Source organism: Chelonia mydas, chromosome 23 (genome assembly GCF_015237465.2).
Source record: "Chelonia mydas isolate rCheMyd1 chromosome 23, rCheMyd1.pri.v2, whole genome shotgun sequence".
NCBI lineage: Eukaryota > Metazoa > Chordata > Testudines > Cheloniidae > Chelonia > Chelonia mydas.
In genome coordinates, this window is record NC_051263.2 from 5,186,695 (window position 1) to 5,213,285 (window position 26,591).

Consider the following 26,591-nt stretch of genomic DNA (forward strand, 5'->3'; position numbering starts at 1 on the left):
GGTGTTGGAGAGGCTCAGGATGAGGGCAGAGGGTTGGAGTGAGGGCTCTGACTGGGGATGCAGCCTCTGGGGTGGGGCAGGGCTGGGGATGAGGAGTTTGGGGTGTTGGAGAGGCTCAGGGCTAGGGCAGAGGATTGGGGTGCGGGGGGAATGAGGGCTCTGGCTGGGGGTGTGGGCTCTGGGGTGGGGCAGGGCTGGGGATGAGTTTGGGGTGCAGGCAGGCTGCCCCGGGGCTGGGGCCAGAGAGCAGGACTCCCCACAGCCCTCTCCCCGCCCGCAGCAGTGAGCTCTGGGGGAGGGGCCCCCCTCTCCCCCCCGGCAGCACACTCACCCCACACCATTGTCACTGCATGTGCTCCATGGGCCCGTCTCAGGTCCAGGAAGCCCCCTCGCCTCCCCTGTGAGGGGTGCGGCGGGGGGGCTGCCATCACATGTGCCCCTCCTTCCCTGCTGCTGCCCCTTACTGTAGCCTCACTGGGGGTGAGGGATGGGGCTGCTGGTGGAGGGTCCCGCTGGCAAAGGGAAGGGTCTGAGGTGGAAGGGCAGGGTCAGGGCAGCCTGCCCTGCCAGCGGGGGATGGGGGGCACTAGGACCCTGCGGCACCAGTTGATGCTGGGAGCCGGCAGAGCGGAGTCAGCCTGGAGCTGCAGGGGAGAGGCAGGGACACTCCGGGGGCCAGGGGAGGTGCACGGGGGCAGCAAGTGGGGGCCGGGGGACACTTGGGGGAGGTGCAGGGGGGACAGCAGGCGGGGCCGGGGGAGCGACCTGGCCCCAAACATAGGTGGAGCCGGGCCCCCGGGCCCTGAATATTGCTGGAGCCCGGGCCCCACGGGCCCACACAACTCGCCACCCCCGACTGTACTTACGTTTTAGTGTCTAATACTTAGAACAGTATAAACAAGTCATTGTGTGACCAAGTGGGGAGTCTCCCTTTTTATGTTGCATGTGAGCCTATGAGAGTTTTACTGTTTTGCATGAATGCTGGGCGTGCCTCAGTTTCCCTGTGTATTGCACCAATGTCTAGGTGGTGGGAATAAGGAGGTGTGACTTTTGCGGGGGCTGCTCCAGCTGCCCGCATGAACGCTATGGCTACCCCTTCATAACCTGAGACCCAGGAGGGGGATGTGACCAGGTGACCCTTGGCCCGGGAAGCGAGGCAAAGGCTGGAGGAGAAGCAATGGGCCGGGCAGGGGCCGGGCAGCTGGAAGCGAATCAGTCTCGACTGGAGTGGGGCACAAGGGGAGGGCCAGAGACCTGGCCCTGGGCTCCCCTCCCCCCGAGATGGACTTGGCTGAAAGTCACTGATTTCTGTGCTAACAGCCTCTGTTCCACACTGTGTTCCTGTCGATGAATAAACCTTTTGTTTTACTGGCTGGCTGAGAGTCATGTCTGACTGCAGAGGTGGGGTGCAGAACTTCCCCAGGAGCCTCGCCCGGGCGGACTCACTGCGGGAAGCGCACGGAGGGGCAGAGGATGCTGAATGCTCCGAGGTCAGACCCAGGAAGGCAGAAGCTGTGTAAATTTCTTGCCCTGGAGACAGTCTGCTCAGAGAGAGGAGGCTCCCCCAGAGTCCTGACTGGCTTCGTAGGGACTAGTTCCAGAGCATCGCCCGGTTACTCTGTGACAGTCTGTATGAAACTGTAGCTTGTACTGACTTCGCTAGGGGTGTTTAGGTAGCCTGTTGTAAAACTAGGCAAATATCTAGATAAGTGGATGTACCCCCTGGAAGGCGTACCCCTGGTTGAGAACCACTGCCATAAACTGTTCTCCACAGCATATTAACTCCTGTCATCTTAAGGAAACTCACTTGATCGGTAACACTTTACATTGACGAAAGAACAGGATTTGGAATTAGAAAATACACAAACCCGCCCTTCCCTTCTCACACGCTCAATTTTCAGCCTCGGTAAGCCAAGAGCGTGGAGGGAAAGTTTGTCAGATGTCAGTTCTCTGCTGAACGGCCCTCTTGTGCAATCCTTGTTTACTGTTTTGAGCCCAGCTTAAATGAAGACAGATCTGCCTGGGTGCGATGTGTTGGCTTCTCTACAAGAACAATTCTCCTTTGGCTGCTTTCCTGCTGACAGTCCATTTGCTCGCTGACAATTTCAATATTCCTGTCTCTGCCTTCAGCCGCTGTCCGGGTTTTGTGTTTTACAGACCACACACACAAACATGACAATCAAGGTGGATTTATGCTGGAAGTGGCCCACCTTGATTGTCATGCACATTGTGGGGAGAGTGGTCAGTTTGGATGAGCTATTGCCAGCAGGAGAGTGAGTTTGTGTGTGTGTTGGGGGTGGGGGGGTGAGAAAACCTGGATTTGTGCTGGAAATGGCCCACCTTGATTTTCATGCACTTTGTAAGGAGAGTGATCACTTTAGATAAGCTATTACCAGCAGGAGAGTGAGTTTGTGTGTGTGGTTTTTTGGAGGGGGGTGAGGGGGTGAGAGAACCTGGATTTCTGCAGGAAATGGCCCACCTTGATTAGCATACACATTGTGAAGAGAGTAGTCACTTTGGATGGGCTATTACCAGCAAGAGAGTGAATTTGTCTGTGGGGGGGGCGGAGGGTGAGAAAACCTGGATTTGTGCTGGAAATGGCCCATCTCGATGATCACTTTAGATAAGCTATTACCAGCAGGAGAGTGGGGTGGGAGGAGGTATTGTTTCATGGTGTCTGTGTATATAATAATGATATTCTGCAATTTCCACAGTATGCATCCGATGAAGTGAGCTGTAGCTCACGAAAGCTCATGCTCAAATAAATTGGTTAGTCTCTAAGGTGCCACAAGGATTCCGTTTTCTTTTTGTGAATACAGACTAACACGGCTGTTACTCTGAAACCAGTCATGAGAAGTGGCCCATTAACACCCCTGCAGTCACAGGACAAACGAAGGGGGTTAGTGGGTACCAGATTGTTATAACAAGCCGTAAATCCGGGTTTATTAAGACCATGATTCTTAGCCAAGCTGAAGTTCTGATTGTGGTTTGGAGGTTTCCTTTGAGAATGAGGACTGAGGGGTCTCATTAATTACAGCTTATCTTTCATTACTGCTGATCCCACTCACCTTTCATTCTTGCTGTGCCTTTCTCACAGTTTGCTAATAATTCCCTAGATCCGTAGTGATTTTTCCTCTTGTTGAATTGCACTGATCTTCCTGAGCATGACACCATCTGTCCTCCTTCAAGGCAGCGTCCCCTTCATGGCTGTCCCTGGCCTGGTCCACACTGCAGGGTTAGGTGTAAGCTGCCTTGCGTCAACCGAGGTGTGGAGGTGTCTTCCCTTAAGCTGGGCTCCCGCCAATGTAAGTGCCTCTCGTTGCCGATTTGTAACCCCACCTCCCCGAGCGATGGGGCATCCCGGGCAAAGTCATTAGGTCAGCGCAGATGCTGCCATGCGTCCGTCGACTGTTGCTGGCTTGCCTGACCCGTCCCACGGTGCCCTGTCCTGACAGTACAATCTGGACCAGCGGTCCTGGTGAGGCTGGCTGACCCCAGGAGCCACGCACGGAACCGCGGTGGCTGCGTGCCGACGGAATTAACGCCACAGAATTTGGTCGTGGAAACGTGGCTTATCTCTGCATGCGGCGCCGTTGTAGCCACGTTGGTCCTGGGGAAACTACCTCCGAGCGTCCCAGCTCCATGCAAGGTGGAGCCAATGGTTTAACCCAAGGAGTTAGCTCAGATTTCAAGGGCCCATTAACAGGCTGGAAGAAGAGCTCGGTGGAGCTCCAAGGCTTGTCTCTCTCACCAACAGAAGTTGGTCCAATAAAAGATATTCTCGCCCCCCCACCTTACCTCCCTGCTATCTCTGTCTTTCCTGCCCTGGACTTTCTCCCTTCCAGCCCTGTGCCTGGCTGCCCTCTGCTGACGTGACTTGGCCACCGGGGTCCCAACCCCCTGGCTCCCCACTTACTGCACCCCGTCCTTTCCGGTGCCAGCTGCTGCTTCATTTGCTAGCGGCCCCCGTCTCTCTGCCAGACTCCGCCAGCTGGTTCCGCAGCAGCGCTCGGGGGCGGGGGGGGAACTGGCACCTGTTCTCCTCAGCAAATCCTGTCCCGGGCTAGTTCTCGTCCCCATTTCAACTGCCCCGGGATCCTTGCTCTTTTCCAGACCCCCCCAGAGCCTATGTTTAAAAGAAAGGTGGGCGTCAGGGACCTTGCGCAGCTCCCAGCTGCCTCCAGTAAAGGAGACGAGGAGCTCCCCGCCTTCGCGGGTCTGCGCCGTCACCGCCTGCCAGTGGCCACGGGACTTGACCTGGACCGTGGGAGACGCCTGGGCGGGATTGCGTTGAAGGTGGAGCCCGCTGCTGCCCAGCCGTGTCCACGTGGCCTGTGCCACAATGAGGAGCTTCATCCAGCGGGAAGGGAACGCCCGCCGTCCGGCTGCACCCTCCGACCGCCGTCCCAGCCCCGGAGAGGGGTGAGCTCTTCCCCGGCCGGCTCTGCCGATGAGGACGTGGGGGGGTGGGATCGCTGTTTGGAGCCTCAGCTTCGCCCTTGCCGCCTTGGGCCACCCTGCCAGGAGGGTGAGCCTCCCGCCGGTGGTGTGCTCGGGATCATGGGAACGGACGAGCCGCTCCGCCGCGGTACGGTCGCCACCCACTGGGGCAGACTATAGGTGGGGAATTACAGCTGCTCCCTCCCATAGCCAGCACTGCTGCCCTGCTCCCCACAGCGCCCCCTGCTGGAAGAGGCTGGGACTGGAGGAACTGGGAGCTCCCCCAAACAGCCAGCTCCCCTGCCCTGCTCCCCACAGCGCCCCCTGCTGGGAGAGGCTGGGACTGAAGTAGCCGGGAGCTGCTCCCACAGCCAGCGCCCCGCCCTGCTCTCCACAGCCCCCCCTGCTGGGAGAGGATTATACAGGCTTGCAGGGAGCCCCTGAAATAGCAGGGGATGGCAGGGTGGGGGAATGGAGGCAGGCAAGGAGCCTCTGGGGTGTGCAATGAGCCCGGCTGGTGGAAGCGACGTTGGGGTTCACCCCAACTGGTAAAGGGGGTTCTGCCCTGTAAGCTTGGATGCCTTAATGCCAGGCTGCTTTGAGCACAGGCGCCAGCCTAAATGCATAAAGGACTTACCCCTGCTGCCACCAGCCTAGTAACTAGGGTCGACCGCCCCCCCAGCTTTTAACTATGAGCCACTGCACTCCACGTGATCCGTTCTCTTCGGAAGCCAGGACCCCCCAAAGCGCTGGGCTGGCCCGAGGCTTCTGGGGCTTTTTGCACCAAGGAGCCAATGTCACCCCTTTCCTCACCCAAGTCCCCCCCACTGACTGCCCCTCAGTCAAACTGTGCAGGATCGGGCCCTGCAAGGCCAGCCCCTTTTCACTGGCCAGACAACCCAACCCAAGAGGGGAGGGGTCACTGTCTGTTGTTTGGTTTTTCAGCCAAGATGCAAACGACAAGTGAAAAAGACCCACAAAGTTAGGCCAAGTGCATAGGCGTGGGAAGTAGGGGTGCGGAGGTGCTACAGCACCCCCAAGTTTTATGCAGGGTCACTGGGCCTGCATCATGCTCCCCAGCTGCTGACTCCAATAAAAAACTTGGGGGTTCTATGCCCTGGCCCGGCCCTCCGCCCACACTCTGCTCCCCAACCCCTAACCTCACCTGGGGCTCGGGTCCTGGCAGCTGGCCTCACTCACTGGCCACTGGCCCTGTGCCCGGGGCCCTGCGCCTGGCCCCCCTGCTCCCAGGACTCCACTCCCAGGGCCCCACGGCCGGGGCTATGCTCTTGGCCCCACACGTGGGGTCCCAGCTGCTGGCCTTTGCCTGGGGCTCCACTCCTGGTCCCACCCTCACCCCCAGCTGTGGCCTCAGCCCCCTTACCCCTGTCTGGGTCCCCCATCCTGGAGACACAGCCCTGCTCCCAGCCTCAGTGGGGTAAGGGGGCTGGCTTTCAGCACCCCCACTACTAAAAATGTTCCAGCACCACTGGCTGATTGCCCAGATTTTGCTCCTGATTTCCCCCCCCACATTTTACTGACAAAGGCAGAGGCCAAACCAAAGGCGCCCCAACAGGGGATCTAACAGACGCTTGAGAAAAGCTGCATCCCTTTGGCCCCGACGTCTACACTACAGTGAAACTGCGGGAGCCCCGGGAGCTCGGAGTCAACTGGCACTGTCCAGCTGGAGTTTTTTCTTTGCAGCTTAGTCATTACCTAAGACTGCTGAAGCATATGGTGAGAAAGTTTGCTTGAAACGGACCATTTGTTAAGTTAGGCATTACTTGGAACCAGTTCTGATGTTTATCTGTACTCACTGAAAATCTAGCTCTTTGCAGTGAAGCAACTTGTTTTATCTAATCCAGTGTGTTCAAACTGAAGTGTCTGAATAATTATTTGAGGTCATAACCAGGCATATTCTCCCCTTTAAGGAATAACAGCCTTGAAATATTTTGTACTGACCAAGAGAGGGCTGGGCAGTACAGGACACACAGTTCTGGGGCAAACGCTGAGACTAGGGGTGTGTTGGGGTCACCCTGAAGTATAACCCAGGCTGGTGGCAGCTGGCATGTGGCTGGCAGGCTGCAGTTCCAAACAGACCCTCCGGGTGGGGTTTGCATGCTGGATGGCTGTTTGCAAGCCCCCCATGGTGGAGCGACTTCAGCAAAACATCGCAAGGCACACAAGGTTGCAGGACAGGGGTGACAGAGCCCAGCTGCCTACCTCGGTCTGGATTGTGCCCTGGTATGTCACCCCTCCCCACCAAGAGTTTTGAGTAGAGCCCAGGTTCTGCTCCTTTTCCCTGTTCTATGCACATTGCCACAAAGGAAAACAAAAAGGAAGATACAGCTCATATCGTTTAGCACCCAAGTTGCCAAATATACTTTAATAACATTTATTATAGCACAATTAGTCATATTATATTAACTAAACAAAGTATATTAAATTAACTGGGCCACTGATGTGCTTCAGCGTAGACGTTACCGAGGCTGATGGTGGGGTTCTCCCATGAGCGTAGGAAATCCACCTCCTTGAGAGGTGGGAGCTAAGCTGATGGAAGAATTCTTCTGTTGACCTAGCTCTGGCTACACCGGGAGTTAGGTTGGTTTGACTACGCCACTCAGGGGGGTGGATTTTTTATGCCCCCCGGAGAGACGTAGTTCTACTGATGTAAGTTCCTTGTGCAGACCAGCCCTGAGTGTCCTCCCCCGAGATATACAAGTCTTTCTAAAGGCCAAGATGCAATAGAGGTTCAGAAGTAAATATTGCTCCCCCAGCGATCCAGTCAGGGGGAGCACATTTTGCCTTCGTCATCCCATTGGTGCAAATGCAAGCCCATTGGTGCATACGGGATCTAGGCCAACACAGGGTTGGAAGAGAACCCCTGGGTTATGACGTCCAGACCCTGCTAGGGCAGCCATCCCATCCATAAACGTCTCAAGCGTCATCTTTGAACCAGTTTGGATGTTTGCCCCCCAGTCCTGTTCCAGGCACTCCTTCCTCTGATGCTCAGAAACCGTCTTTTAGTCTCCAGCTTGCATTGATCCCTGCTAAATTTATCCCCAGTTGGTCTTGGGTCAACCTTTAGCTTCGATAGCTCTTATCCCTCCCTGGTGTTCCTCCCCGCAATCAATGTATTCACGTCCCCTTTCGGCCTTGTTTCTGACAGCCAACCTCTTCCAGTCACCTTTTGTAAGCCCCCAATACTTTCCCCCCTTCCGGCCTGGTAGCTCTTCTCCACACCTGGTCCGGCGTGAATTCATCCATCTTGACTAGATGTGACCAGAACTGGATGCAAGACACCAGGCAATTCCTAGTGCCTTGCACTTCCCTGGCTCCTGGAAATGCTTGGCCTGGGATCTTGTTGCACTTTCCACAGCTGCATCCCTTGGGTGGCTCATCATCACCCTGCGATTAACTAATCCATAAGATGGGTGCCTGCCCGATCTGATTGGTGCATCAGAGGTGTGACGAAGTAGGGGATTTTCTTAGAGTTTTGCATGAATACTGTGCGTGTTCCAGTTTCCTTGTGTGCTGCGTGCGTCACAAGGTGGTGGGAGAGGGTTTGTTGTTACAGAGGGCCTTGAGAGTTTCCTGTGCTGGATTCAGACTCTCAATAAACCCTCCTGTGTTACGCTGGCTGAGAGTCGCTCCGGGCTAGAGAACAGGATTGCATTATTCCCTCTGGGAGTGGAGGCCCTGGGGGTCCAGAGCGAGTGGGCCCACGGCGGGAGACAGGCGTGCTGAAGGCTCCGAGAGGTGCGGTTCCAGGAGGCGGAAGGGCTTAACCCCTGAGAGAGAATGGACCCCCAAGAAGGGCTCTCGCTCTGAAGGGGGTTCCTCCCAGGGACTGTACGGAGCCGAGAGAGAGAACGAGTCCCATGAGTCCGTGACGAGAGGTAAATCAGAGGGGTTACTTTACTCTGGGTTATTAACTCAAACCGGAAATGACCCGGGGGCAGTTCTCGGGGCTGGTTACTCAGGAGGTCGGACTAGACAATCACGGTGGTCCCGTCTGGCCTCAGAATCTAGGAATCTACTTGGGTGCCGCCATTCGAGATGCAGAAATTTGCATGCGGCCTGGGATTGGCTAACAGCTGCTGAAAGTCACCAGAAGTGCACAAGCGCCGAAAGTCACTAGACGTGCACAAGCACTGCTTACATCTCAGCCATGCAAGAGCCAGGTTCACCCCGGCTAGTGCATGTCCCAGTGTTCGCTCTCATTTTATACATCCATGTGCGGAGTGGATTTTGTTATGGGCACCAATATGGAGGGGATGTGTGGGCAGGGGCGGGGCCAAGGGGTTCGGAATGTGGGAGGGGGCTCAGGGCTGGGGCAGAGGGTTGGGGGGGTGAGGGCTCTGGCTGGGGGTGTGGCCTCTGGGGTGGGGCCGGGGATGAGGGGATTGGAGTGTGGGAGTGGGCTCAGGGCTCGGGCAGAGGGTTGGGGTGGGGGGTGAGGACTCCATCTGGGGGTGTGGGCTCAGAGGGTGGGGCCGGGGATGAGGGGTTTGGGGTGCGGGAGTGGGCTCAGGGCTGGGGCAGAGGGTGGGGGGGTTGAGGGCTCTGGGGTGGGGCTGGGGATGAGGGGATTGGGCTGTGGCAGTGGGCTCAGGGCTGGGGCAGAGGGTTAGGGGGGTGAGAGCTCTGGCTGGGGGCGTGGGCTCTGGGGTGGGGCTGGGGATGCAGGGTTTGGGGTGTGGGAGTGGTCTCAGGACCAGGGCAGGGGGTTGGGGTGGGGGGTGAGGACTCCATCTGGGGGTGTGGGCTCAGGGGATGGGGCCAGGGATGAGGGTATTGGTGTGGGGAAGTGGGCTCAGGGCTGGGGCGGAGGGTTGGGTGGGGGTGAGGGCTCTGGCTGGGGGTGTGGGCTGGGGGGTGGGGTTGGGGATGACAGGTTTGGGGTGTGGGAGTGGGCTCAGGCTAGGTCAGGGGGTTGGGGGGTTGAGGGCTCTGGGGTGGGGCTGGGGATGAGGGGATTGGGGTGTGGGAGCGGGTTCAGGGCGGGGGCAGGGGGTGGCGGGGGGAGGGCTTTGGCTTGGGCCCCTGGAGGGCTGAGGGCAGGGCTTGTGCCCACGCACTAGGTCCCCGTGGGTCCCATGCCATCTCCAGTGCCCACCTCCAGAGTCCCTGCATCTTCCAGGCCCCCCACCCGAGGACTCTTCTCTCCTGCACTCCACCCAGTGTCCCCAAGCTGCGCCCACCCCTCCCTCCATCCCACAGCGCACCCAGGATAAAAACACCAGCCCCCTGCTCACCCCACCCCTCCCCTCCCCCCTGCCAGGGCCTCATGCCCGGGGGGCCCTGGTCTTCTGCATCATCCATTTCTTCCTGCGGAGAGACAAAAGGAAAAAGAGATGCTGGCATGATAGAGACACATGGGTTCTCGGGGGGTTCAGACCGGGGCGCTGTTGGGCTCAGGACTGCAGTGGCAGGGCCACACACCCTCCTTCAGGCTCCTTCGGAGGAGCAATCAAGCCCTTTTACGTAGGAAAAAGAGCTTCCGACAATGGGGGTAACCGCCCAAGGCCTCATGACACATCACAACTAGTGTGGCTTGAAAGATTTCCCTGGCTGCAGGTGGTGGGGGTGGGCAGCAGAGAGCCAGGGGGAGAAGGAAGGTGTCTGATCCCGAAAGAGGAAGCAGATGGACAGGGCTTCCTGGGCACGAGCCCGCTGGAAAGGAGGGAGTGGGGCTTCCTGAGCCTGCGGCTCTTTGTTTCCACTGCACCCCCTCGATTTCTCATCTCAAGAGAGGCAGCCCCACGAGGCCCGGGGTGTCGGAGGCCCTCTGGGGCCACAGGTTGCACAGCGAGTGGCCGAGCGCGGCTGCGGGGCCCTGGGTCAGGGGGTGCCGAGATCAATGTGGTTGGCGGGCGTCTGGAGGGCAGACACCGGGGAACTAAACCAGGCTCCCCACAGCGGCCCCTGCTGGGAGAGGCCGGGACTGGAGTAGCTGGGAGCGCCCCCCAGAGCCAGTGCCCCTGCCCTGCCCCCCACAGCGCCCCCTGCTGGGAGAGGCCGGGACTGGAGTAGCCGGGAGCGCCCCCCAGAGCCAGTGCCCCTGCCCTGCCCCCCACAGCGCCCCCTGCTGGGAGAGGCCGGGACTGGAGTAGCCGGGAGCGCCCCCCAGAGCCAGCGCCCCTGCCCTGCCCCCTGCTGGGAGAGGCCGGGACTGGAGTAACCAAGTTTTCCCCACTCCGGCAATTCCTACTCACCCTTTCCACCCGGTGCCGGCTGCCTCGCTGAGGGAGAGCCGCATGTCTCCGCAGTGGGGCTGTGGGAACAGGCTTTCCTGCCCTTTTGTTTCCTGTGCCACTTGGGCTTTATGCTGAGGTCTTCGCAACACTCCTGCGTTTCCTGATCGTAGATTTCGAAGCCGCAGCAGTCGTAGGTCGGGCTGGGTTTTTCCATCACCTTCCAGTATGTGGTGTTCATGCAGCACACATGGGTCTGGCTGTTATAGACCTTGTTCCCGCAGGCTTCCTGCTTCACCAGCTCCTGGCATCCAAAGACTTGGCACAGATCTGGCCAGAAAAAGACACGCGCAGTGGGTTCTAACACCCGCCCCCGCCCCATGGGCACAGACGAGGGGCCGGTTCGGTGCAGGTGTGGCATAGGGTGTGGTCGCCCCGTGGTGCCCCCTGCTAGCCGAGTGTGGCAGTGCCAGCGCACCCTGCCTCAGTTTCCCTTCCCAAGGAAGGGCTCTCCACACCTCCCGGTCTCTACTGGAGATGGTCTTAGCCCTGCTGGCCTAGTTGCAACCAATGTGACCCCTTTCCCAGCAACAAATGTCCAGCTCAAAAGTCCCCATCACACAAAGGTTCTGGTGCCCTGCAGGCCAGCCGTGGCCTGGGTAAGCCCCCAGTCCCTTCTGGGTCACCTTTCACCGCCCCCCCCAGCCAGCAGGTCCACACCCAGCCTGAGTGCTCACAGCCTTTTTACAAGGCCCAGCTGATCTATCACCTGACCCCCTGAAGTCCCTGACCCCCTCGGGCTGGGATGCACTTAATTACAGCACAGGCCAATTGAACAGGGCTGAGCTGGCCCTTAGGTTACCCTGTTACAGCTCAGATTCCAGGCCAGCGAGGCTCCCAGCGTGGATTAGAGCAGCCCAGGGGCCACTCTAATTGACAGCCATCCCCCCGGGTTGTCAACAGGCAGGATCACAGCTCAGAAACGCGCAGTGGAAACACCTGTCCCCGCTAACGTTCCAGCTCTTGGCTGCTCCCCGTCCTACACAGTCCCTTTACAGTATTTTGGGGGGGATAGGAGTCATCTTTTGTTTTTAGACAGTGTCATTTCCATTGATCTGATTGCAAGCTTTATATTAAAATTTCAATTTGATGTGGCACGTAATATACAAATTACCACAGTCACAGTCCCCTAGTGGTCTACCTATATAGAACCCCAGAGTGGTCTACACAGCGTAGAGCCTCCGCGTTACCAACACCTCGGGACTGGAGGTAGCTCGTAACTCTGAATCGTTCATAACTCCGAACACACCCTTGGGATTGTGCTTTCAAAAGTTCACAACTGAGCACTGACTTGATACAGCTTTTACAAGGCGAAAAATGCTGCTTTTACCCACCTTAATTTAAACGAAACAAGCCCAGAACCCGGCTCCTTACCTCGTCAAGTCTTGTTTGAACCGTTCCCTGTGTGTGTTTCGTAGTTTACGTTTAACGCAGCACTGTACTGCATTTGCCTTTATTTCTATTTTATTTTTTGGTGTCTGCTCCTGCCTGGCTGTGTACTTCCGGTTCCAAATGTTGATTGATCGGTTGGCAACTCTGAGGTTCTACTGTATTTATATACTATTTAGTTTGGGAAGGATTAGATTTTTATCAGCAAGGCCAATAAACAACCCATTTTACTAAATACACCCAAATCACGGAAAAAAATGTTTCCCTGAATACTAATCAACCCTCGCAAATAGGCAAAGTAAGAAAAATGGTTCTCGAGAGATTATTAGAGACTGTCCTTAAATAATCGTCTGACCTCCCCCTAATATCCTGTGAAACTTTAAAGTGATAGAAATCACAATAAAGGCCTAAAAAGAAACATTGATATAATCAGTCACCATTATTAAAGAAAACCCACCAATATTTAATATTTCATTTGGAACTGGCTGGAAAATTGCCAATGGAATTTTTTCCCATTATGAAATGCTGGCTGCTTGAAACTGCAGTTTTCCACGGGAAGGTGCCAATTTCATCGATGTTTTGTGGGGGGGGAAGAAATGGCCAAAAGCCTATTGTTAAGATGGAAAGACACCGTGGTTTCCGAATGGAAGCTTTTGGCTATTTCCTGGCCAAACGCCTTTTCCTTTCCAAATGGATCGTGGGCTGGGAAAGTGTTAACAAGCAGCAAGGTGGCGTTTGGCGGGACATTTCAAACGGGGGCTTTCCCATTCCCAGTGGCGCTGGGGGAAACAGTGAGTCTCTGGGTCAGGGGTGGGTTTGAAAAACTGGAGAAAAAAAACACCCCCGTCAGCTCCGGTCGACTCAACTCTGAATTTGTGGTGAATTGGAAAACTTCATTTGGCATCTGCTCCACAGCAGGGATTGGGAGCAGGGGCCGCCCCGTCATAGGGACAGGTGCTAACCACTGGGATAAAGGTTCATTCAGAAAAGAGGGCCAGATGGGCCCCCCCAACTCCCTAACGCAGTGGTCCCCAAACTTGGCTGGGGACAGGGCTAGAGCAGAGCTGGGGGGCAGAATAGGGCTGGGTGGCACTCCCTTGTGGGGGCTGGCCCAGACCACCACCTCCACCTTCCTCCGTGCCCCCCCTAGGGGGGGCACGCCCATAGTTTGGGGACCCCTACCCTAAGGGCTACGTGTGCACGGCCACTCCTTGTCCTCGGGCCGGTTTGTGAATAGCTGAATTGACTTGTGTCAAATTCGCGAACAGTGTCAGATTGACTGAGGGCGCATTGTTCATCAAAGAAACAATTTGCCCCCAAAATCTCACCCACCTCCAGTTTCTAGATTCTGAAAAAACCAGGCTTGGAAGGGCTGGGTCCTGCCCACTCTTAACTCATTAGAGTCTGAACAGGAGGAAGGGAAAAGTCCCCCTTGGAATGAAGAATTTCAGCTTGTTCCTTTGGTGGGAAATTTCACATTTTCAGCTTTTTGCTCTGCTTTAGAACTATTCACCCCCACCTTCACCCCCCCCCCCCCGAGAAGTGTCCGAATATCCCTGACAGTTGAAATGCACGTTCTCTCCCCACGGGGGTCCCCATTCCTTGCCTCGGGAGCATCATCTCTCCACAGCTAAGTTCCGTCCATCTGAGCTGCTCTCCGGGAGCCACAAATTATAGCAGCTAAGAACTGGCACAGAAATCAGCATATATTTCCAGGAATCAGGGCCGGGCCTGGAGCCCAACGGGACGGGAGAGGCACTTCAGGGGGCTCACGCGATCTGCGTGACTTCCTCATTCCTTGTCTCAGTTTCCCGAGCTGTACAATGGGGCTGTTGCCGCTGCCCTCCTTTAGATCTGCCGCGAAGAGCGAGAGCTGGTTGTTGCATTTTATATTTATATTTATTTTTCTCGGATAAACTTTTAAGTAACTTTTCTCCAGCGAGATGGAAATTTTGCAAGAGAAACTGGCTGACCTCTCATCTGATTCTGCCACATAATGTTTCTTGAGTGTTGTCTGGGGGCCATCTGCCCACATGCTGTTGGAGAGGAAAACAGGCCATCTGCCCATATGCTGTTGGAGAGGCATGTTTCCTTCAGCGGACGCACGAACAATGAGTGGCCGCTCGTTGCTAAGCGGGTTTCAATTTTCATAAGGATTTGGGGATGGATTTTCCGTAAAGAGGTGGTATTTTTCATTTGTCTGCCACCGTGGTGGCTTTCCTAAAAGGGGGCTCTGCTCTGTATTTTGGAGATTTTTTTGTGGGGGGTTCGCCTTGGTGGGAACAAATATAGGTTTTAAATTGCTGGCTTCAGGAGGACTTTCCCCCAAATTCTGTCTGCCACAGCTACGTCTCCGGCACCTGTCATCCGAGCACCTCATGATCTTCCTCAACCCAACACACCTGGAGAAACTGAGGCATGGAAACTTGGCCAAGTTCACAGAGGGAATTGTCGACCTCTTCTGCTGGCTCACATCCCCAACCACTGGGCTGACCTGTCTCTCGCTGAAGGACTGCTACCCATCTATGTCGAACCCGAGTGGCCCATGTGGCATGGTGTCCAGCCGCACTCCTGACTGCACCGAAGGCCTCGACACAGTGAAGCCAAACATGAGAACGTTGGAGATGGCCTTGCCCGAAGAAAGGAGGTGCCCCAGAGCCCCAAAGCTGGCTGCCTCAGGGAGAGAAGCCAACAACTCCAGAAACCACGAGCCACCAGCCTTTGCCCGTCTCCCTGCACCCGATGGGAACCTGCTAGCGAAATTGCACAGCCATGCCAGATTCTTTGCCAGGGGAGACCCACGGCCTCCGAGCTGGAGCGAGAACTCTCCCGGCTATTGCAAGTATTGTATTACCCCACCGCTGGCGTCTGTCTGCTGTTTATGGCGGCCGGCACCATCCCAGCCTTCTTCCTCCCTCCTGTTAGGAAGGCGCCAGGGGGAAAACCCCTCCATCGAAACAGCCCTCAACAGTCTCAAAGCCGCCGATCCTCAAAGGTAATTAGGGAATTTGATGCCTAAAATCCCTTTGGGCCAAAGCCAGGGCTTCAGCTGAGCTTTGCATTCTGCCCGGCCTACGCAGCTGAAAGCTGCCCATGAGTCGACTGATTTCTGCCCAGCAGAGTCAGAATGGCCATTTCGGGGGGGGGGCGGGGGGGAGGCAAGGGTTAACCGCCGCACTAGCCTACAGTCAAACTGGTTTCCATCTGGCTCGGGGCTGCGGTTTGGACACTGCACAATAATTTGGTTTCTCCAGCCAAAGAATTCAGCAGCAACCGGATTCGACTGACTTTGGTGAAGTTCTGAGGCTTGGGGCTGCCAGTGAAATGGGCAGATGATCCGGGGCTCCTGCCCCCCGCGGCGGAAGGGCGGAGAATTTGTCGCATGGATCCGATTTCCTGATTTCATTCCCATGCAACAGATTCGACCTGGACTGGCTGGTCGGAGCGCGGGACCCTTAGGTCAGCGGCGCTCCGGGCAGCTCAGTTCCGGGGACCGGCTTCCTGGGGTTTCTTTGGGGTCGGTCAATCATTTTAATACAATTTCTAAAAGTGAGCCGGAGTCACGTCTCTTTCGATAAGTCACACACGTCCAGAGCGGTGGGGGCCCGGGTGAGACCAGCCCATCAGCCTAAATGCTTGACCAGTCCCCCAAATTAGCCTTTGGGTCTCACAGGGGGCGGTTATTGCAGTACTGAGCTCCCGGTACACAGCTTGGCTGGTGTCCCTCAGCCCTGACCTGCAGCCCCCTGCTTATCCCAGCCCTGGGCTCCCCCCAAACTCTGCTGGTGTCCCTCAGCCCTGACCTGCAGCCCCCTGCTTATCCCAGCCCTGGGCTCCCCCCAAACTCTGCTGGTGTCCCTCAGCCCTGACCTGCAGCCCCCTGCTTATCCCAGCCCTGGGCTCCCCCCAAACTCTGCTGGTGTCCCTCAGCCCTGACCTGCAGCCCCCTGCTTATCCCAGCCCTGGGCTCCCCCCAAACTCTGCTGGTGTCCCTCAGCCCTGACCTGCAGCCCCCTGCTTATCCCAGCCCTGGGCTCCCCCAAACTCTGCTGGTGTCCCTCAGCCCTGACCTGCAGCCCCCTGCTTATCCCAGCCCTGGGCTCCCCCAAACTCTGCTGGTGTCCCTCAGCCCTGACCTGCAGCCCCCTGCTTATCCCAGCCCTGGGCTCCCCCCAAACTCTGCTGGTGTCCCTCAGCCCTGACCTGCAGCCCCCTGCTTATCCCAGCCCTGGGCTCCCCCCAAACTCTGCTGGTGTCCCTCAGCCCTGACCTGCAGCCCCCTGCTTATCCCAGCCCTGGGCTCCCCGCAAGCTCTGCCGGTGCCCCTCACACCTGACCCACAGCCCCCTGCGATCCCAGCCCTGGGCTCCTCCCAGACTCTGCTGGTGCCCCTCAGCCCTGACCTGCAGCCCCCTGCTTATCCCAGCCCTGGGCTCCCCGCAAGCTCTGCCGGTGCCCCTCACACCTGACCCACAGCCCCCTGCGATCCCAGCCCTGGGCTCCTCCCAGCACATTTAATTCTTCCCCGACCAGCAGCACCTGCCACCCCAGCCTTCCCCAGACACCCCTGGGTGGATACAGACCTCCCTCCCTACCTCAGAATGCCCCATCTCCAGCCCTCCAGGCAAACCCATCTAGGGGCCATCCGCTGGTGTCCTCCCAATAGATCCATAGGTTGCTAGAGGCTCGATAAAGAGCTGCAGAAATCGAGCCCCTGACTCTTATGGGGCTGGGGACCCCCCCGCCTGGAGATCCTGCTCTAATACGGAGAGGGGGGAGAGAAAGGGACCTGGGAATCTCTTTGCTCCCTGCATCTTACCTGGGTGCCAAGGCCAAGGCAACTTTGTATCCTGGGTCACATTGGTCAGGACGGTGCCGAGAGCTAACGGGGGGAGAAGAGAAAAGGGGTGAGTGCCACGGCCCTTTGAACCAGGCTCCCTGGGGCCAGGCGGGTGGGCTCAGCCGGCAGCATTTACCTAGGATCATCAGGACCTGGGCCATGGCTGAGGTCTCTGAGCCAGGATGGCTCCCTGTAGAGGTCTGCAGCTGGCAGGGAGCTCCCTGGCTATATATTGGCGAATGCCGGAGGGTGGGTCCCGGATCTCCACCCAGGGTGGTCCCTTTTGGTTGGACGTTTTAACTGGAGGTTTCATGACATGACATAATCTCCAAGGAACGATTCATTCCTGGAGACTCCAGGACAATCCTGGAGGATTGGCAACCTTAGATCCGAATCTCCACGGCCCCCTCCCCCCCTCCCCGGCTTTCCCTTCCCCGTCCCTGTGAGCTCATCCCAGCACTGCCTGCCAGGGATCAGTCTGGGGCCGCATGGGCTGGACCCAGCAGGCTGCTCCCAGGGGCTGGGCTGAGTATGGGTGATGCCGCGGAGCGGGGGAGGACAGAGTGGGAACCCCGACCCCTCTGCTGAGGGGAGGCGCAACGCCAGGGCACGGGTGCCCCAGATCCTGCCCAGCCGACCCACGGGGGACGCAAGGATTAAAGACGCAGGGTGGGGCCAGGACTGAGGGCCCCTTGGTGCAGGTGCCGCCCACCCTAATGCCTTGAGAGGGTTGGGGGTTTCGAAGCTGTGTGCACTGACCTCAGCTCCTGAATCCTTTGGGACCACAGGGCCTGATTCTGTGCCCACCCCAGGCCCACTGCACTGTCATTGGTGTGAGACCCTCTCGCAGTGTGGCAAGGACAAGGGCCCAGCATGGGCATCTCCAGGGGCTCTGGATGGGGCGCTGCAGGGAGCCAGCACCATGGGGCCTACACTCACCCTCCTCCATCCGGGGCTGGATCAAAACCCCAGGGAGGCTGAGGGAGTCTTTCCACAGAGCTGCGGGGGTCAGATGTCCCCGGCGCACCTGCCCTGTCAAGCCAAATGCAGGTGGAAACGGGCTGCCCCTCTCTCCCCACCAGATCCCTGCCTGATCAGCGACATTAATCCGGATCCTTCCCACCCCCCAGCCCACCAGTGCTGGCTCCTCCCTTGAAGTGAGGGGACCCGGCACTGCCTGGCCAGAGAGCTGCGTCTGCGGCGTCAGTCCCCTCTTGGCAGGTGGGGAAACTGAGGCAGGCGCTCGGCCGAGGTGGCACCTCGACAGCAGTGTCTGAGCCCCGGTGGGGCCTGAGGGAAGCAGCAATTTCAGGGGAAGAGGAGCGGGAACGGGCTGAGCTGGAGCTGAACGGCCAAGAAGGGTCACAGAACCGAGAGTGTCCGACCTTCCCCTGCGCTGAGATCGACAGGCCCCAGCTGGCTGCTGCAGAAGTCAATGTGGCCAGCTCCCCAGCTGGGGGTCAACCGGCGTTAGCTCCAGTGGAGGAGTGATGCTGATTTACACCTGCTGAGGCCCTGGCCTGGGGGGGGGTTTGCAGCTGGCTTTAACAGCTGTGGCTGGACTGGACCATCCGGGGATCCCGCAATGCAGGGCCTGTTGGAGTTCACGTCAGTTTCTGCTCCACCAGCAGGGTTCAGAGGTGGCTGGCGAGTCGGGGTGACGGGGTGGGGGGAAATGCATGAGTGTATTTAAAGCAGCGAAAGCCCTCGAGAGCCTGCCGTGAGCTGCCCAGCCTCGTCACCCCAGAGGACAGCTCCTTCATGACAGCAGTGCCTGGATGGCTAGCTGCTGACCGGTACCAATCATAGAATCATAGAATATCAGGGTTGGAAGGGACCTCAGGAGGTATCTAGTCCAACCCCCTGCTCAAAGCAGGACCAATCCCCGACTAAATCATCCCAGCCAGGGCTTTGTCAAGCCTGACCTTAAAATATCTAAGGAAGGAGATTCCACCACCTCCCTAGGTAACCCATTCCAGTGCTTCACCACCCTCCTAGTGAAAAAGTTTTTCCTAATATCCAGCCTAGACCTCTCCCACTGCAACTTGAGACCATTGCTCCTTGTTCTGTCATCAGCTACCACTGAGAACAGTCTAGAGCCATCCTCTTTGGACCTCCTTTCAGGTAGTTGAAAGCAGCTATCAAATCCCCCCTCATTCTTCTCTTCCGCAGACTAAACAATCCCAGTTCCCTCAGCCTCTCCTCATAAATCATGTGTTCCAGTCCCCTAATCATTTTTGTTGCCCTCTGCTGGACACTTTCCAATTTTTCCACATCCTTCTTGTAGTGTGGGGCCCCAAACTGGACACAGTACTCCAGATGAGGCCTCACCAACACCGAATCCGGGCGGGGACAGGCGAGCTTCCAGGACTGTGGCACCGGTCAGTCCCAGGTGCCCAGCGCCGGCACTCAGCTGCCCCAGGAAAACATGGAGGAGAAATGGCTGGTTGATTTCAGCTGATTTCATCCCTCGCTCTGCGATGCGCTTGCGTCAGCCTGTTTCAACTCATCCTGCCTCGGCGTGGGGCGAAGGACGCGGTGCCCCCCGGGGGGCCCTCCGAGCCCCCCATTTCCGTGCGGATCGCAGCGCTCGCCCACGCTCCCCCCGCTTCGTGCGGCTGGGCGGATTTCCTCTGGGCGGCGGCCTTGGCTTCCTTCGTGGCGCAACGGGCGTTGTCCGAGGTTGTCCCCTTCCGGAGCCCCGACTTTGACCCTCGCCTGTTTTTTTCCCATTTGTTGCCCCCCACATTCGGTTGACCCCCCTCCCCCCCCCCGGTTTTTTTCTGGCCTTCCTCTGCCCTTTCCGTTTTGTACGGCGGGACCAAACAGCTCTGGTGCGGAATTTCCGGCAGGCACCCCACAATGCACAGCGCGGGAAATCCCCGAACGCCCAGAGCCCAGCAGCAGCGCAAGGCACCCGGGGAATGTCTGACCGGGATGCTGAGCGTTTGCTTCGAACCATCGCTGGGCAGCGGGGCTGCAGCGAGCCGGGGTGAAAGTCCCTTCGGGGGGGGTGGGGGATAGCGATGCCACGTGGGTGCACGGCTCACACGGCCCTTGTTGCAGGTCCCTGTGCACACGGAGCCACACAACCAGCCGCGAGTTTCAAGTGCCCGGACACACCATGACTGAGATCAGAGTCCCCTCGGGCCGGGCGCTGCCTGGACACACCGTGACTGAGATCAGGGCCCCATCGCGCCGGGCACTGCCCGGACACACCGTGACCGAGATCAGAGTCCCCTCGGGCCGGGCGCTGCCCGGACACACCATGACCGAGATCAGGGCCCTGTCGGGCCTGGCACTGCCCAGACACACAGTGACCGAGATCAGGGCCCCATTGGGCCTGGCGCTGCCCAGACAAAAAGTGACCGAGATCAGAGTCCCCTCGGGCCGGGCACTGCCCGGACACACAGTGACCGAGATCGGGGCCCCATCGCATCGGGCGCTGCCCGGACACACAGTGCAAGACAGTCTCTGCACTGAAGAGTTTCCAGTCTGAACAGACAAAGAAAGGCTCCAGTGTCCCCATTTTACAGATCAGAGAAGCCAAACCCAGAGAGAAGGGGTGACTTGCATCACACAAGGCATCTGTGGCAGGGCTGACCCCAGAGCTTCTAAGTCACGGCCCAGCACCTTCCGTGAATAGCTGGAGGATGAAGGGGTAATCACTGGCAGCCAGCATGGATTTGCTGTGACATTCCCCAGGGTACAATGTGGACTGGTGAATGTCTGTGTCCCCGCAATTCTCCAACCTGGGGTGCCTTTTACACTGCTTCATTGTGAGAACAACCACTCCTGGTCTGCCCACACACAGCCTCCAGCATGTAAATCACGCCCAGCTATACTGTACAAGTGGTGTAGCCATCCATCCATCCATAAATCATATTACAGAACACGTTTCAGAGGGGTAGCCGTGTTAGTCTGTATCAATAAAAACAACGAGGAGTCCTTGTGGCACCTTAGAGACTAACAAATTTATTTGGGCATAAGCTTTCGTGGGCTAGAACCCACTTCATCGGATGCATGGAATGGAAAATACAGTGGGCAGGTATAAATACACAGCACATGAAAAGATGGGAGTCGCCTTACCAAGTTGGAGAGTCAGTGCTAACGAGGCCAGTTCAATTAGGGTGGATGTGGCTCATTCCCAACAGTTGCCACATCCACCCTGATTGAACTGGCCTCCCGTGGGAGGCTAATATGCGGGGGAAAGGACTCCAGGAGAGCTGGCTGTATTTTAAAGAAGCCTTATGAGGGCGCAGGAACAAACCCTCCGAAATGCAGAAAGAAGAGCAAACATGGCAGGCGACCAGCTTGGCTTAACAGTGAAATCTTCAGTGAGCTTAAACTCAAAAAGGAAGCTTACAAGAAGTGGAAACTTGGACAGATGACTAGGGAGGAGTATAAAAATATTGCTCGGGCATGCAGGGGTATAATCAGGAAGGCCAAAACACAACTGCAGTTGCAGTTAGCAAGGGATGTGAAGGGTAACAAGAAGGGTTTCTACAGGTATGTTAGCAACCAAAAGAAGGTAGGGGAATGTGTGGGCCCCTTACTGAATGGGGGAGGCAACCTAGTGGCAGAGGATGTGGAAAAAGCTGAAGTACTCAATGCTTTTTTTGCCTCGGTCTTCACAGACCAGGTCAGCTCCCAGACTGCTGCACTGGGCAGCACTGTATGGGGAGGAGGTGAGCAACCCTCAGTGGTGAAAGAACAGGTTAAGGACTATTTAGAAAAGCTGGACGTGCACAAGTCCATGGGTCCAGATCTAATGCATCGAGGGTGCTGATGTGATTGCAGAGCCATTGGCCATTATCTCTGAAAATTCATGGCGATCGGGGGAGGTCCCGGATGATTGGAAAAAATCAAATATAGTGCCCATCTTTAAATAAGGGAAGAAAGAGAACCTGGGGAACTACAGACCCGTTGGCCTCACTTCAGTCCCTGGCAAAATAATGGAGCAGGTCCTCAAGGAATCCATTTTGAAGCACTTGGAGGAGAGGAAGGTGATCAGGAACAGTCAACATGGATTCACCAAGGGCAAGTCATGCCTGACCTACCTGATTGCCTCCTATGATGAGATAACTGGCTCTGTGGATATGGGGAAATGGTGGATGTGATATATCTTGACTTTAGCAAAACTTTTGACACGGTCTCCCACAGTATTCTTGCCAGCAAGTTAAAGAAGTATGGGCTGGATGAATGGACTATAAGGTAGATAGAAAGCTGGCTAGATCGTCGGGCTCAATGGGTAGTGATCATCGGCTAGATGTCTAGCTGGCAGCCGGTATCAAGCGGAGTGCCCCAAGGGTTGGTCCTGGGGCCAGTTTTGTTCAACATCTTTATTAATCCTGGATGATGGGATGGATTGCACCCTCAGCAAGTTTGCAGATGACACTAAGCTCGAGGGAGAGGTAGATACGCTGGAGGGTAGGGGTAGGATATAGAGTGACCTAGACAAATTGGAGGATTGGGCCAAAAGAAATCTGATGAGCTTTAACAAGGACAAGTTCAGAGTCCTGCACTTAGGAAGGAAGAATCCCAGGCACCGCTACCGGCTGGGGACTGACTGGCTAAGCAGCGGTTCTGCAGAAAAGGACCCGGGGATTACAGTGGATGAGGAGCTGGATATGAGTCAGCACTGTGCCCTTGTAGCCAAGAAGGCCAATGGCATATTGGGCTGTATTAGTAGGAGCATTGCCAACAGATTGAGGGAAGTGAATATTCCCCTCGATTTGGCACTGGTGAGGCCACACCTGGAGTATTGCATCCAGTTTTGATCCTCCCACTACAGAAGGGATGTGGACAAATTGGAGAGAGTCCAGCGGAGGGCAATGGAAATGATTAAGGGGCTGGGGCACATGACTTACGAGCACTGAAATGGGTTCCCTAGGGAGGTGGTGGAATCTCCATCCTTCAAGGTTTTTAAGATCAGGCTTGACAAAGCCCTGGCTGGGATGATTTAGTTGGTGGTGGTTCTGCTTTGAGCAGGGGGTTGGACTAGATGACCTCCTGAGGTCTCTTCCAACCCTAATCTTCTATGATTCCTTCTGGGGTTCAGGCAACAGTAAGTCTGTTTGCATGGAAAGCCCCAGCTGTTCAGTTGCCAAAATGTAAATTTCTGACTCACACCCTCCTTCCTGCTAAAGAATGGTCACTTAACCAGGTGATGGTCCATTTGATTATGTTGACACCTGGCTGAGGTGTTGGCTAGACTTTTGTCTCTGGGGAACTGGTCTGAAGCAGTTTCCCAAGACTTGGAACATGTCTGATACAGTAAAATTTTATAACTTTACATACAATGTTGCCACACATATTTTACGAGGACAATAATGATCAGCAAATTATGAGTTTTTTAAATGATACCTCACAAGGCATTCTTTGTACCAAGTTGATCATAGTCTTGTAGAAAGGGTGAACACAAGGGCACAGTAATCCCTAGCAGTAATCCCTGCTAGTAATCCCTAGCAGCCAGCATGGATTTACTAAGAACAAATCATGCCAGACCAGCTTGATTTCCTTCTTTGGTTTGGTGAATAGGGGGGAATGCAACGGATGTAATATACTTGGACTTCAGCAAGTCTTTTGACACAGTCCCACGTGACACTCTGGTAAACTGGAGAAATGGGGGTCGGCAGAAATACCATTAAGTGGATACACAAGTGGTTAAACAGCTGCAAACAAAGAGTAACTATTAATGGAACAGGTGTCGGATTGGAGGGAGGTCTAGAGTGGGGTTCCCCAGGGATCTGTTCTGGGTCTGGTATTGTTTAACATCTTTATTAATGGCCTGGATGTAGGTTTCGAGAGAGATGACTGATCACATTTGCAGATGACACTTTGGAGGACAGAGCGAAGATTCAGAGGGATCTTGATAAATTGGAGAACTGGGCTATAAACAACACAATGAAATTCGACACAGACAAATGGAAGGTGCTTCAGTTAGGGAGGAAAAACCAGATGCACAAATGCTGAATGGGGGGTAACTGGCTTGGCAGCAGCGCGGCTGACAAGGAGCTGGGAGTTGTGATGGATCCCAGCCCCAACGTGAGTCAGCAATGCGATGCTGTGGCCAAAAAAGCAAACGCAATTTTGGGTTGCATTAACAGAGGCAGAGCCTGCAAGTCCTGGGAGGTGACGGTATCGCTCTGCTCGGCGCCGGTTGGGCCTCAGCTGGAGACCTGTGTCCAGTTTTGGTCACCGCTGTATAGGAAGGATGTAGAGAAACTGGAAAGGGTCCAGAAATCAGCGACAAAGATGCTGAGAGCTTGTCTGTATAATATCCTGCGGCGAATGTGGCTACTACAGCACTGCATTTCTGAGCGAGATGATGCATTTCTGCCAACAGGTGGCGCTCAGGACCCATCTGCAGAGCAAAGACCTCACCATGTGGTAACAATTATAGCAGGTCACTTGCTGACTGCCTGGCCTTCCAGCTGTGCGGATTATCTAGGGGTCTGAGCCTTGCTGCAGGTGTGCGAGGACCCATGTTCAAGTCCCCGACAAGCCCATTTCTTGACACAATTTACTGTAAAGAAAACACACGATGGGCTAAATCCAATATCTTAAAGTCTATCTATCCCCTTACTCATTTATCTATCTATCTATCTATCCCCAGACACCCCCTCTATCTATCTATCTATCCCCAGACACCCCCTATCTATCTAAGCTATCTATCTATCTATCCCCAGATACCCCCTCTATCTAAGCTATCTATCTATCCCCAGACACCCCCTCTATCTATCTATCTATCTATCTATCTACCTATCTATCCCCAGACACCCCTTATCTATCTATCTATCTATCTCCATACACCCTATCATCTAATCTATCTATCTATCTATCTATCTATCTATCTATCCAAAGGGCTGGAACACAAGCCATATGAGCAAAGGCTGAAGGAGCTGGGTATGATTAGCTGGGAAAAGAGGAGATTGTGGGGGGACACGATAGTGGTCTTCACATACTCGAAAGGCCGCCATAAGAAAGATGCAGAAAAGTCGTTCTCCCCCGCCACAGAGGGCAGGACGAGGGGCAGTGGGTTCAAAGGACAGCCCAGCAGATGTAGATTAAATCTCCCATCGCTGTGAGAACAGTAGGGTCATGAACAGACAGACGCCCTTGCGGGGGGCGTGGAAGCTCCTTCCCTACAGGTTTCAGAAGGAGGCCGGAGCCGCCTGTCTAGGGTGGTTTAACCACAACACATCCTGCACCGTGGCAGGGGGTTATACTAGAACGAGAAGAGCCTTGCGATTCCTTCCAGCCCTTTGGTTCGTATCTCCCTCTTGTGAGCTCCACACCCGAGCGCTTTCCAGTAGCTCCTTAACCGATGTGACTAAGGTCTGTGGCATGCTCTCTCATCGGCTTCCCGGAGGGGCTGGGTGGCTTGGAGTTTATACTCCACGTAGCATCACACGCTCACGTTGCCATGTGGGCAGGTCCGACAAGCGCATCTTATGCTTGCAGCGGAGGTGGGGATGGTCCTTAGCTCACTGCACAGGCTGGGACTGGTCCCCCGAAGACCTTCTGATCCCGTACAGCTGAGCTGGGAGAGACCCACTGGGTCGGAGGAGCGGAGCTGTCGATCAGAGTCTCATCCCGGAGGTTTAGATCCCTGGAGCCAGGCTCTGGGGCTCAGGTCCGAGCCCTGGACTCTGTTCCCAGCGAGCAGGACAGGAACAAAGCGCTCGCAGTAGCTGCTGAGTAGACGTGGCAGTGTTTGGCACCTGCTGGAGTTTCCCAAGGGCTGACGGCTCCATGCCTGGGCCTATGGCATTGCTGTAGCCAGACAGGTAAACTGAGGCTGGGTCACTGTCTGCCCCGGGTGGGGTGGAGCCTCCCAGCCGGGAACCGAATGTTACTCGCGGCTGCTGCTTTGTGGGAGCTCAGCGAGGAGACCACCTGCTGAATTGGCCAATCGTTGGTGTGAGCCTTCACCCAAAGGAGGCTGCACTATGGTGACCAACGCCTCAAAATCCTTCCCTCTGCCCTCCAGCATCACCTCTGCCCAGCAGCAGATTAACGCATGGGGCCCAGGGGCCCCAGCAAATCTGGGGGGCCCCAGGAGTGCCGGAACCTGGGGAGAAGTGTGGGTGGGTGGGTGGGTAGGTGGGGGGAACTGTGGCCCTGCCCCCTGCTCCTCCTCTTCCCCCCCAGGCCCTTCCACATGGCCGGAAGCCAGAGCCGGCCATGGTACGAGCCACCCAGGAAGCCACAGACCCACTGCCTGCCCTAGGGGTGGGGATACAGGCCAGGGCCTGGGCCCCCCGTCCAGTGCAGGTGGAGGGTCTGGGGCTCCCCACAGCAGCCTGGGCTCCCTAGGCAGCTCTTTACAGGGGTGCCATTTAGGAAATGTGGGAGAGGGCACCTGTTTCTCCCCCTCCTCGAGTTTCCTACCACAGAGGAGCCCAAACAGGACAGTGAGCTGCTGCTCCGTGCTCCGGCCGCAAGAGAAACCCGCAGCCCTTAGCCGGGCTCTGTTGGCTGACAGGCCTGTCCCGGAGGAGCTGGACCAGCCGCTTCCCTATGGGCTGAACACTTCTATGACGAGATAACTGGCTCTGTGGATGAGGGGAAAGCAGTGGACGTGTTGTTCCTTGACTTTAGCAAAGCTTTTGACACGGTCTCCCACAGTATTCTTGCCAGCAAGTTAAAAAAGTATGGGC

At 56.2% G+C, this 26,591-nt stretch overlaps 1 protein-coding gene across 1 annotated transcript; it reads right to left on the reverse strand.

The window, feature by feature from the left end:
- Positions 1 to 9,414: 9,414 nt before the first annotated feature.
- Positions 9,415 to 17,126, reverse strand: LOC114021592. The gene is made up of 4 exons (XM_037884707.2): positions 17,063 to 17,126; positions 16,906 to 16,968; positions 10,659 to 10,967; positions 9,415 to 9,771 (listed from the first exon to the last, which is right to left on the reverse strand). The coding sequence occupies exons 1-4, from the start codon at positions 17,085 to 17,087 to the stop codon at positions 9,758 to 9,760; spliced, it is 411 nt and encodes a 136-aa protein (XP_037740635.1). The 5' UTR covers positions 17,088 to 17,126; the 3' UTR covers positions 9,415 to 9,757.
- Between the last annotated feature and the right edge of the window lie 9,465 nt (positions 17,127 to 26,591).

Bases quoted from the DNA above. Each gene is read 5' to 3' on its own strand.
- LOC114021592 (XM_037884707.2), bottom strand. From the start codon at position 17,087: ATGGCCCAGGTCCTGATGATCCTAG. The intron at 16,969-17,062 runs GTAAATGCTGCC...TCCCCCCGTTAG, and splicing joins CCAGGTCCTGATGATCCTAG to CTCTCGGCACCGTCCTGACC. The intron at 10,968-16,905 runs GTAAGATGCAGG...TTTTCTGGCCAG, and splicing joins GCCTTGGCCTTGGCACCCAG to ATCTGTGCCAAGTCTTTGGA.